Source organism: Peromyscus eremicus, chromosome 8a (assembly GCF_949786415.1).
Source record: "Peromyscus eremicus chromosome 8a, PerEre_H2_v1, whole genome shotgun sequence".
Taxonomy (NCBI): Eukaryota; Metazoa; Chordata; class Mammalia; order Rodentia; family Cricetidae; genus Peromyscus; species Peromyscus eremicus.
Genome location: NC_081423.1, coordinates 67760358 through 67773568, shown reverse-complemented (window position 1 = coordinate 67773568; position 13211 = coordinate 67760358). Strand labels below are relative to the sequence as shown.

Here is a 13211-nt window from a genome sequence, read left to right as displayed (position 1 = left end):
AAGGGAGGCGAATCTCTGAGTCTGAGGACAGCCAAGGATAAACAGAGAAACTCTGTCTTGAAAAACCAAAAAGAGAAAAGAAAAAAACAAAACAAAACTGTCTTTCATTGGATCCCTTCACAGTTCTTGGTTATGCCGAATGTTGGAGTTGGACTGTGACTTGCCAGTTGGCAAGCAACTATGGCACACTTGTCTTGTAGCTTCTTTCTTTTAAAGAAAACTTTAAATTATTTTATATTAACTAACTTTTTATGTATACGAGTGTTTGGCCTGCATGTATGCATGTGCACCACATATGTGCCTGGTGCCTGTTGAGATCAGAAAAAGGCATTGGATCTCTTGGAACTGGAATTATTGATAGTTATGAGCCGTCATGTGTGTGCTGGGAACTGAACTCTGTAAGGGTAACAAGTGCTCTTAACTGCTGGGCCATCTCTCCAGCCCCAGTATCTTCTTCCTTCACTCATGTTTTAGGTCATGGCACATGTTACTTAGAGGAAGTGGGGAAGAGATGCTTCACTCTTTTTTTTTTTTTTTTTCACCTTTCATTATGTTAAATAAAGAACATGCAACATAGCAGCAAGTTTACCATTTTCCTCCATAAAGACAAGGCTGGCCTCAAATCCCTTGTACAACTGAGAATGATCTTGATCTTCTGATCCTCCTGCGGCTACCTCCCAAGTGCGGGACTACAGGCATATGCCACCATGCCCAGTTGATGTGGTACCAGGTATCAAACATAGGGCCTCGTGTGGTAGGCAAGCATGCTGCCAACTGAGCTACATTCCACTCCTCTTCTTTTTCTATTTATTTATTTATTTATTCATTCATTTATTCATTCATTTATTTATAAGCCATTTTTAATGTATAGTTCACTAGCATTTGATATAGTTCTCTAGAATTTTGATTGTGGTGGCCCATGCTAATAATTCGAGCATTTGGGAGGCAGAGGCAGGAGGATCACACGTTTGGGGCCAGCCTGGGTTGCATAGTAATAAGCTGTCTCAATGCAAAACTGTGAATAAATAAACCATGCCTTTGTACAACCAATCTCTAGAACTTTTTCATCTGTGCCCACTAAATAAGTCTTCATTTCCTCCTTCTCCTGAAACTCCTGACAGTAGCCATTCTCTTCTCGCTCAGTGATTTTATTTTTATTTACTTATTTTTTTGGGGGCGGGTGAGACAGGATCTCTCTACATAGCACTGGATACCCTGGAACTCACCTTGTAGACCAGACTGACCTCAAACTCACAGAGATCCACCTGCCCCTGCCTCTTGACTGCTAGGATTAGAGATGTGTGCCACCACCATGCCCGGCTTTTCTCACTGGTTTTTCTTTCTTTCCTTTTTTTTTTTTTTGGCTTTTCATGTTTGTTTTTTTGAGACAGGGTTTCTCTGTGTAGCTCTGGCTGTCTAGGAACTTACTCTGTAGTCCAGGCTGACCTCGAACTCAGAAATCTGCCTGCCTCTGCCTCTCGAGTGCTGGGATTAAGGGTGTGCACCACCACCACCTGGTGTCTCACTGATTTTAATGTTAAGTGGATTGTACTTTTTGTTTGTTTCTCATTGGCTGATTCACTTAGGGGTCATCAAGGGTCATCTGTGTTAAAACATCTGCCATAATTTGCTTCCTTTTAAAGTCTAAATAATTTTCCATTTTTCCTGATCTTTTTGAATAAACTGTTTGAAATATTATAACTTTCTCCCTACAAAGATGGATTAGAATGATAGGATTATTTACGATACTGTAGTCTTGGGCTTTAAGTCATTGTTTTGTAGGTTTTTGTTTGGTTGAGTAGGTGGTTGGTTGTTTTGCATGGTGGTGCTAGTTTGAACCCAAGACTTTTTTTTTCATGTTAGATAACTGTTCTTCTACTGAATTATATCAGTGTTTTTATTGTGGTGAACTATTTTTGACATAAACCTTTATTAAACCATTTTAAGTGTACAGTTCAGTGTCATTAAGTACATTTGCATTGTTGTACAAACCATTACCTACCACTATCTGTTTCCAGAACATGTTCTCACCCCAAATTGTACTATTAAACATTAATTCTCCATTTTCTTCTCTATGAATTGTAGTATTTTAGTTTCCTCATGTTAGTGGAGTTATGTTTCTTTTGTACAGCTGGCATTTCTACTTAACCTAATATTTTCAAGGTATAGTCTAGTGATCTGTCCATCTGTCTTCATAACAACATCTGTGTAGCTGTTCTTAAACTGTGATCCTCCTCCTTCAACCTCAGAAGTACTGTGATTACAGGCAGGCTCTACCACACCTGGCTTGTTTCTTCAGTTTTATTTTCTCAGTGCCGAGTTGGTCCAAGGAATTTTTTTCTCTAAGAACTACAACTACCAATTTACAATGTTATTACATCATTTCTCCCTTCCTTTTTCTCCCTCCAAACCCTCTCTTATACCTACCTCTCCTTGCTCGATTTCAAATTCATGACCTCTCTTTTCATTAATTGTTGTTACATGCATATATGTGTGTATGTATGTATATATATGTACATATAACTAGATATTAGTTTCTCAGTGTGTATATTGTTACTTGTATGTTGACCATTTGAGATTGGATAACCAATTGGTGTGCTATTCCGTAGAGAAGACTTTCTTCTGCTCTCAGCATTCCTTATTTGCCTGCAGTTCTTTGTATAGGGATGAGGCCTCATAGGCTTTCCCTGATCCTCTTTGACATATCTATCATTGAGCTTGTTCATCTCATGTTCAAGTAGCCATGTTGGTGAGACTTTATGGGTGTAGTTTCTGACATTACTAGGAGACATAATCTCACAGCATACTCCCTGTTATTCTGACTCTTACAATCTTTCCACTCTCTCTTCCATAATGTTTGTTCCTTGAGCCTTAGGTTTAGGAATTGTTTTGTAAATGCATCCTTTGGGACTGGGCTCCACATCTCTGCATTTTGATTGGTTGTGATTTTCTATAATGGTCTCTGTTTGTTGTAAAGAGACATTTCCTTGATGAGGGGTGAGGACTAAAGACAAATATTTAGAATGTAGTAGGGGACTATGTTAGTTTGTAGGTTCTCCTCCAAGATCCACGACTTCACTGGCCATGGGTAGTTTCTAGGTTTCCAGTACCAGACATGGTTTCCTTCATGTTGAACGGGTCTCAAGTCCACTTAGAGAGCTGTTGGTTACTGCTAAGGTATGCATGCCACTACTGCATCCTACGGTTATGAGCCATGCTGGTTGTTGTAGTCCTGGACGTTGTAGCTGGGTATGACTGTTGCTTTCCTTCTCTGGAAGCTTGTGTAGCACCTTTTGATACCATGAAAGTTAGTCCCCAGGGAGGAGGCATTCAGGTTAGTTCCAGCTCTGGGGCCTCGAGGCCCTGGGTCTGAAGTGCATGATGTCTTCAGCAGTAGGGACCTAACTTTCCACCTGGGGGTGGGGGGAGGTCAACCAAGGGCAGTAGCAATGGCCTGTATGTTTTATGTTTTGAGTGTCTCCTGAACAAACCTGAGCAACAATTCAAAGGAAGGCTTCTCATGCCCGGTGTTTGTTAGGTGCTCTTTGGGTCTTGGAAGGGAGATTGGGAGCCCAGATGAGAAAATTTAATTCAAACTGTGTATGTATATTTATATTTGGATTTACAGATATTAAAAATTTGGGATTTTTTAAAGGTAAATAGTTAATAATATGATTCCTTATGACCTTCTCAGACATCCTTACTATTATTTTGCCTTCTCCTTCCTTCCTTCCTTCTGTATTTATCTCCCTTCCCCTTCCTTAATTTGAACCCCCTCTTTGTTCCCATTTCCCTGATTTGTACCCTGGTATTTTTCTTTCTGTTGTTTTCCCCCATCCCACCCTGGCAATGGCCCCTTTTTACTTTCCTGACTTTGCAGTTACTCCAGGATGTGTACTCACATCTAAAGATTGGGAGCCTAAGAGTCTGATGAGAGAGAACATGTAGCTGTTGCATGAATCCAAACTGGTCTTACAGAGAACAACTGGAGCCAGATATTGGGGTAGATGCTGAAAGATTAGAGAGACAAAGGAACAAGCCTCTAGAGGAACTTCTCACTGCTACCAAATCCTCAGGCCGAATGGAAGGCAAGATCCTATCTCCACAATCCTTAGACTACAAGCCTCTGAGGCCTCAGCCAAAAAGGGGGTCCCTAGTTCCTGTCTCCTCACACCTTATATACCTTTCTCCACCCAGCCATTTCACTTCCTTCCTAGTGCTGGGATTAATGGCCTGTGTGTTTCCCAAATACTGGTAGCAAAGGCATGAGATCTCAAGTACTGGGATTAAAGGTGTATGATTCCCAAGTACTGGGGTTAAAGGTATGTGCCACCACTGCCTGGCTCTGTTTCTCTTCTAGACTGAATCAATCTCATGTAGTCCAGGGTGGCTTTGAACTCATAAGAGATCCAGATGGATCATTGCCTCCCAATTGCTAGAATTAAAGGTGTGTGCTGCGACTGCCTGGCCTCTATGTTTAATCCAATGGCTTGTTCTGTCCTCTGATCCTCAGGCAAGCTTTATTTGATACACAATATATCACCACATGCAACACTTGTCTTTCTGGGTCTGGGGTACCTCAATCAATATGATCTTTTCTAGTTCCACCTATTTACCTGCAAAATTCATGATTTCAACTGAATCAATTTTTCAGACACAAAATGAATTTGTGGTTTCACTTTGGAAAATAGGATTTCTCTCTTACAAATTAACTATTTGGGTTAAGGATGCAGCTCATTAGTGGTATACTTGCCTAGCAGCAAGTGAAGCCTTAGACTTAATCTTCAACACACACACACACAAAAAAAAAAAAAACTAAACACACTTCCATGATTGCATGAGTGCTCACACATGTGCATTATCCTACAAAAACAACAAAACCAAATACCTAGTTCTAGAAAATAAGGTAAAACAGTGACAAAGAGAGATAGATTTTCCCTGCCTCTCTCTGTTTTCATGGACTCCTTTCTATTTTCCTAGTAAGGTATTTTTTGCCTTTCAAATTATTAATCCTTATCCTTTTTTCATTCTACTGTTCATTTTGTCTCTATCCATTTCCCAAAAGCTGACTTGCAGAAAAACGGCTCTGTCCATCTGCTTCTTTTTATGAACTAGCCTGCTGTGCTTGCAGGTCAGTCTTGACTTGTGATCCCCCTGCCTCATCCTCCTGGGTGATCTGAGTATATGAGCTGCCATTTCTGGTTCCGATTTATTTTTGTTCTTCATCTTTATGGTGGAAAACTTCCATTTTTGTTTTATTTTGTTTCTAGAGATTGAACATAACCATTTTATAATTTTGGACCTAGGACACAAGACATTTGGGATTTTTTTTTAGGAAGTACTTAGGTATTTGTAAATCCTCTCAATTGGCATGAATATACACTGGTATGAAAGTATTATAGAATTTATAAAAGATATGAACAGGAATCTCATTTAAATAAGGAAATTGTATTTATAAAGCTTCATATGCAGATAATTTAAAAGCATATAAAGTTGTTTTGGTCGTGGAGTTTCTTCTGGGAAGACTTTCAGGTTGCTTGGCCTCTTAGTCTTATGTTAAAATAGAATGACATGGCCAGAACTATTGTTTAACATGTGTTGGTGGTACCCCATTGATGAATTGGCTAGGATCGAGAATTTAAAAAGGCTGCCCTTGCTGTGTGAGGAGAAGGAGACCAGAAAGAAACATAGAATAAGACCAAAAAAAAAAAAAAAAATCACTTAGTAAAAGTTTGTGTGTGTTGAAGTTAGTGTGGTGTAAATGCAAAGGTTGTTGGATGAAAAAATAGGAATGCTTGTGCAATTATAGCTTGAAAAAGAAGAAGTGATTGAACTATGGCCAAAGATGAACAATTATTAGTGATAATATGAATGGGAAATATGAAAATTCATAGCCAATTACGTGTATAGAGTTATAGGCATCCAAATGTCAATGATCTGTGAAAGCAGTGTGTGGGGAAAAGTACAGTCAAAGGGGAAATATTAGGTGGAAGAAAGTTCTGTTTTGAGATGGCAGATTTGAATTGTGATAGGGCATTAAGGCAGAGATTGTCTGGCAGTTAACTGAAGATGTGGAAATTTGATTATCAGAGAGAAATCTGAGTGTTCTCAACAAATAAATATTGATTATTAATATTTGGTGAACTCTTTAGTAGGGTTATTCTAATGCAGAAGGCAAGAGTTCAGGTCTCAGTGGTCTGGAGTTGTTAGTTGTTTGAGACAGGGTTTCTCTGTGTAGCTCTGACTATCCTGGGACTCACTGTGTAGATCAGGCTGACCTCAAACTCAAAGAGATCCACCTGCCTCTGCCTCCCAAACTCTGAGAATAAAGATGTCTGACACCATGCCCAGCAAAGGTCCAGTTTTTAATGTTTTTTGGTTTGTTTGAGACAAGGTCTTTAGCTCAGGCTCACTTCAAATTCCCTTTGTAGAACAGAGGATGACTTTGAACTTCTGATCCTCCTGCTCCACCTCCTGAGTGCTGGGATTACAGATTTGCCGCCATGCCTAGTTTATGATGGTGCTGAGTATCAAACCCAGGGCCTTTATGAATGCTAGGCAGTGAGTCTACCAAATGAGTCACATCCCCAGACTTTTTTTTTTTTTTTTAAGTTCTTAGCCATAGATTGTATACCTAGTCCTGACCAACTGTATTACAGATGCATCCTGTTATATGTGAGAATATTGTCTATATGAGTAAACACATTTTCCTGGCAGGATCTTTGCTCTATAGCCCCAAATGGCCTGGTGCCTGAGCCTCCCAAATTCTGTCCATGTATAAATTAATATACATCTTAGTACTACAAGTTGGAAATTATTAATTTGTTTTTTTTTTTGTTTGTTTGATTGTTTGGTTTGATTTTGGTTTTTGTCTGTGTGTGGTGTGCATTCATGTGTGTATACATGTTCTCGTGTGTATGGGTGCACATGTATGCTTGTGCATGTGGAGACCAGAGGCCAACATCAGGTAGGTGTCTTCCTTGGTTGTTCTCCACCTTATTCATGAGAGTCACAATCTCTCATTCAAGACTGGAGCTTGCTCTTTGGCTAGTCTAGTTGGCCAGCTTGTCCTGGGGATGCCATCTCAGCTTTCCAAGAGCTAGGATTCCTAGTGGGCCACAATGCTTGCCTGGCATTTTCATAAGTCTGGAAATCTGAACCCTGGTCCTCATGCTTACAAAGCAAATGCTTTACCCACTGAGCCATGTCCCCAGCCCCCTAACTTGGCTTTTATATATGAACAGAGACTTTCTGTAGGATATGTTTGGAGCTTGAGAGACCGGTTTGCAGCTCAGATCAGAGGCAGATGAGATCTGGTGGGGAGAGAGAGAACTAAATTGTATTCTTCAGGAGAAGATGACTTTTGGAAGGAATTGCTTAACAGAGGCATCACCCAAGAGATCTGTGGGTAGCCTCTAGGATATACCCAAGGAACTAAGTATTAAGGGAAAATTGTATTCGTTATGATAACAGGCAAGGAGTTTGGCAAACTTAATGACTTTAAGAAGTGGCCACTGGGCTGGAGAGATGGCTCAGTGGTTAAGAGCACTGGCTGTTCTTCCAGAGGACCTGAGTTCAATTCCCTGCACCCACATGGCAGCTCACAGCTGTCTGTAACTCCAGTTCCAGGGGATCTGACACCTTCACACAGTGTAAAATAAAATTAAAAAAAAAAAAAAAAAAGAACTGGACACTGAAGTCTTTCTATCTGCAGACACATTTCTAATAATCTTCCACATGGCTGTCTTGTTCCTTACTACCATGCGAGACAGGCACTGTGATGATTTCCATGGAGTTGATTTCAGAGAATACTCACTGTCTCCTGACTCTGTCCCTGCATTCTCCCCTGTGAGAACTGCTCAGCAGACAGTGAATGACAGCCATCTGCCATTGTAGAGAGTTGTAAATGACTAATTATCCCCTTTCTGTGCTTTATTTCTATCCCAGGTCACAAAGCACTTAAAGCATTGTTAAGGTCATTGGTGGATCTTCAGGAAGAGTTGCTTTTCCAGTACCCGGACACTAGATTTCTAGTAAATGGGATGAAACCCAAAACGGAGAGGTACGGAAGAAGCAAAACTGTCGGCTTGCTTATTTTCTTTTGGTCTGGACAGATTCCTATCCTGTATGAAAAAGAAAGCCATGTCCTTCCCATACAGATACATATGAAATTTGATAATAATTAAAGCAGAGCTACTCTTGTATTTGACTGGTGGTCAGAACAGGATGATGGAGACTAGGCTGCTTGTTCTAACTTTTTATACCTGCTTATCTTTGTAGCCTTAGGCAAAATACTTGCCTTCTCTTTTGTTCTATAATAATTAGTAGATTAAAATCATATTTTGAATATTAATGCTTAATTAATGTTATGAAATATTTTGTGCTCATACCATGGACTCAGTCACAACCATCTTGAGCACCATCTGTGTGTTGGAACCAGTAGTCCAGCGAGTGCAGTTGGCTAAGTAGTTGGAGGCTAATAGTATGTTTTCATAGTGGTTTTTTTTTTCTTTCTTTTTTATTTTATAATTTAATTTTACATATCAGCCACGGATTCCCTTGTTCTCCCGCCCCTCCCCCCACTTCCCCTCAGCCCACCTCCTATTCCCATTTCTTCCATGGCAAAGACTCCCCTGAGGATTGAGTTCAACTTGGTAGATTCAGTCCAGGCAGACCCAGTCCCCTCCTCCCAGACTGAGCCAAGTGTCCTGATATAAGCCCCAGGTTCCAAACAGCCAGCACATGCACTGAGGACAGTCATAGTGGTTTTCATCACATGTGCAATTGTCCCTCTGTATCCAAGGGGAAATAGCTCAAACCTTTCATGGATACGCACATCTGCAGATGGTGAGTTCTGTGTGCATCCTTCTATGAACTTTCTATCATCCTTGAATTGCTTTTAATACCAATTACACAACATAATACTAGCTAGACAGTTGCTTGACAAGAGTGAAACCCTGCAGAGCTGTGAACTTCCTCTGCTGTTTTTATCTACATTTCAGGGTAGTGCTAATTTTTTTTTCACATTCAGCTTCTTTTCATTTGGTTCAATTAATATTATTCACCTCTTCTTAGCAGTTGATTATGGAAATATGTTTCTCTTATTGATTTTGGAATTTAAGGTCATAGAAATATGAGTATGTGTTTAATTTTTAAAATTTTAAAGTTTCTCCTATAGCAGTATATGCCTGCTTCATATAAATTTCAAGTAATGTTTTTACAACCTCATTTCTTTTTATGGTGTGCTTACCATTAAAAAAAAATTTAAACCCAGGTGCTTTTGATACTTATTTGAAAATTTCCATGAGTCTTTAATTGTCCTTATGAACTATAAAAAAATTTTTAATCTTTTTTTTTTTTTTTTAATGTGTATAGATGTTTTACCTGCATGTATGTCTGTGCACCATGTATAAGCAATGCCTGTGGAGGCTAGAAGAAGGTGTCAGATCCTCTGGGACTGGAATTACAGACAGTTGTGAGCCATTATGTGGGTGCTGGGAATCAAACTCAGGTTCTCTGGAAGGGCAACCAATGCTCTTAATCACTGAGCCATCTCTCTAGCACTGTGAACATTCTTTTCAAACATAAAAAAAAGCTATCCTCATCTTTCTGATGTAATATAGTTATAATGGGTAGGGTCTAAATACTTGATGTGAACCTAATCTGTTAACTTAAGTAATGTTTACATTGGACTTAATGGTCTTTCTGGTTTTCTAGTGAAGAGATTTCTAGTGAAGATGATGAGCTTGTAAAAGAGAAGAAGAAGCAAAGAAAGGCCCCACCAAAGAGGAAGCTAGAGATGGAGAACTATCCCAGCTTCATGGCAAAGCGCTTTGCTGACTTTACAGTCTACAGGAACCGTACACTGCAGAAGTGGCATGATAAAACCAAGCTTGCTTCTGGAAAACTGGGCAAGGTGTGTATGTGTGTGTGTGTGTGTGTGTGTGTGTGTGTCTGTGTGTCTGTGTGTGTCTGTGTGTCTGTGTGTGTCTGTGTGTGTCTGTGTCTGTCTATCTTAGAGTTTCTATTGCTATGAACAGACACCATGACCACAGCAACTCTTACAAAGGAAACATTTAATTGAGGCTGGCTTACACTTTCAGAGGTTTAGTCCTTTATCATCATGGTGAAAAGCATGGCGGCATGCAGACAGAAATGGTGCTGGAGAAGAGCTGAGAGTTCAACATCTTGATCCACAGGCAGCAGAAGCAACTGTGTCCACAGTGGGCATAGCTTGAGCATAGGAGACTTCAAAGCCCACCCCTACAGTGACATACTTCCTCTATCAAGGCCACAGACACTCCAACAAGGCCATACCTCCTAATAGTGCCACTCCCTATGGGCCAAGCATTCAAACACAAGATTCTATGGAGTCTATACCTATTCAAAGCACTCTAGTGTGTGTCTGTATGTCTTTGTGTGTGTCTGTGTTGTGTCTGTATGTAAGATATATTGTGGTAACTGAAGAATTTGTAAGAAATAGGAAGTCTGATGTATTTACGTGATGTAATAGTAAGCAATTATTTCTCAGATTCATTGAATTACTTCTACTCCTGAAGTTTGAACTGTTTGATTTTAACTTTATTAGAATGTTTTATTCTGGAAAGGAAGCCTGGTTCAGGTGCTGAAAGTATGAAATACTTTAAATAAGCAGATTTGAATACATTATTAAAGGAGCAGAAGAAAGTGATGACTGCTTAAGACTAAGATTTTTCTGAGAATAGTCATAGCTACTGACATACTCAGCTCTTAACAGAAAACCCTCCTGAAAAGACAGCTTTCTTTCTCCTCTGACACAGAAATAGAAGCCAGTGGAGCTGCCTTTAGCACTGACCTGCATTACCTGACACTGGTTAATGTTATTGCAGGGTTTCGGTGCCTTTGAACGCTCGATATTGACTCAGATTGATCACATTCTGATGGACAAAGAAAGATTGCTTCGAAGGACACAAACTAAGCGCTCTGTCTACCGAGTTCTTGGCAAGCCTGAGCCAGCCCCTGAGCCTGTAACAGAGAGTTTGCCAGGAGAACCGGTAAGAACTCTGGGACAATGAGCTTATGGGAACAACAGTCTCTGTGGGGCTAGTTACATGTGGAATCAACTCCTGTGAGAAGTTAGTGAGAAAGGAGACAGCACTGCTCTGCTGGATTATTAGCATGAGGCTTTGTCAATCCCCTGACTTTGCATTTGATGTAGGAGTTTGGCAGGAGAAATGTTTAAAATCCAGTTTCTAAAATTTAAGGGATTTGGTTGGTTGTGGTTGTAATCTGGTATCAAACCTGGACTACAGAACGAGATCCAGGATAGGCACCAAAACTACACAGAGAAACCCTGTCTCGTAAACCAAAACAAAACAAAAAATTCTTCTGTTTAAAAAGGAAACATTCTGTTTTTTTGAGGGGGATATTTTTTAATTTATTTATGTATGAGTGTTGTGTCTGCATGTAAGCCAGAGAGGGCTTCAGATCCTATTATGGTTGTGAGCCACTGTGTGATTTCTGGGAATTGAACTCAGAACCTCTGGAAGAACAGCCAGTGCTCTTAACTGCTGAGCCATCTCTCCAGCCCCCTTGAGGGGGCTATTTTTGAGATAGAATCTCTCTACATTGTTCTGACTGTCCAGGAACTCACTATGTAGAACAGGCTGGCCCTCAACTCAAAAGAAATCTGCCTGCTTCTGTCTCCTTAATGCTGGGATTAGAGACATGCAGCACAACCCTTTTTTGTTTGTTTGTTTTTATTTTTCAAGTATGAGTGTCCTACCTCCATGAATGTCTGTGTACACACTGAACATCCAGTGCCTGTGGAGGCCAGAAGAGGATATTGGAGTTCTTCTGGAACCAGAGTTAACCAATGGCTGTTAGCCATCATCTAGGTGTTAGGAACTGGACCTGGGTCCTCTGTAAGAACAGCAAGTGCTCCGAACTGCTGAGCCATTTCTTAAGTCCACCACATTTTAATTTTGTAGTTTATATTTTTATGTTTATAGATCTCTTTAAAAAAAATATTAGGGGGCTGGAGAGATGACTCAGCTGTTAAAAGAACTGGTTGCTCTTCCAGAGGACCCAGGTTCAATTCCCAGCACCCACATGGCAGCTTATAACTGCCTATAACTTCAGTTTCAGGGAAGCTAACAACTTCACACAGACATACAGGCAAGTAAAACATGAATACACATGAAATAAAAATTAAAATAAAAAAACACTAGAATTGCATTACTTTCCCCCTTCCAACCCTTCTCAAATTGATAACCTCTTTTTCTTTGGTTATTATTTTACACACACACACATACACACACACACACACACACACACACACACACAAATATCTAAATACAGCTTGCTGAGTCTTTTTTATTGTTTGTGTATATACGGTTTCAGGGCTGTCCACTTCATTCATATTGGATAACCAATAAGGGAGCTCATCCCTGGAGAGGCTAATTCTCCCTCTCCTTGCAGTCAATTGTCTATGGGTAAGACTGAAATTTTTCCCCTTCAATGTTACACATTTTTATTTTTTAATTACAAAAAATATACTCAATACTTTTTAATTTCATAAGAATTTAAAATGAAATGTAAAATTTTTCCTACTCTGAAAATTTTAACCATGATACTGTTTCTATAAGCTTTATGCATATGACATATATGTAACATATATAAATGTGATTTTTTAAAAAATTTTTAGTAATATGTGTGTGTGCATGTGGGTATGTGCATGTGAATGCAGATCAGAGGCACTGGATCCTCTGGAACTGGAGTTATAGGTGGTTGTGAGCCACTTGATGTGGGTGCTGGGAATTGAACTCTAGTCCTCTGGAAGAGCAATACATGCACTTAACCACCAAGCCATCTCTTTTAAATCATTAAAAAAGTTTTTTTTTCCCATTGTTTTATTACACACACACACCCCTACATGGTATGTACTTTAAGCATATTCTTTCCCGTTACCCTCTTCCCCTTCCCACTAAATTCTTCCTTCCTAGTCTCTTCTTGCTTTCATTTTCTGTTTGTGTGTGGCTGACTGCTTTTAACTAGGAGTACCTACATGAGAATGGGTGGAGGGTTATTTACTTGAGCAAGGGCAACTTAGCGAATATGGCTCTCCTCCCCTCAACAGCCGTTTACTGCCTAGAACACCTCAGGGGTCCTTTTGTAGAATTAAGTCAAATGGTTATGTGTACATTTAAACAAATAATGTAAAATGTCACTAT

General features: G+C 39.8%; 1 protein-coding gene across 1 annotated transcript in view; it reads left to right on the top strand.

The window, feature by feature from the left end:
• The window catches only part of Aatf (apoptosis antagonizing transcription factor), a 111978-nt gene that overhangs the window by 44670 nt on the left and 54097 nt on the right, over positions 1-13211 (top strand). Inside the window, exons 5-7 of the mRNA XM_059271393.1 lie at positions 7948-8062; positions 9718-9916; positions 10869-11033. Of these exons, the coding sequence (XP_059127376.1) occupies positions 7948-8062; positions 9718-9916; positions 10869-11033 (479 nt within the window). The remainder of the gene's footprint in view (positions 1-7947; positions 8063-9717; positions 9917-10868; positions 11034-13211) is intronic.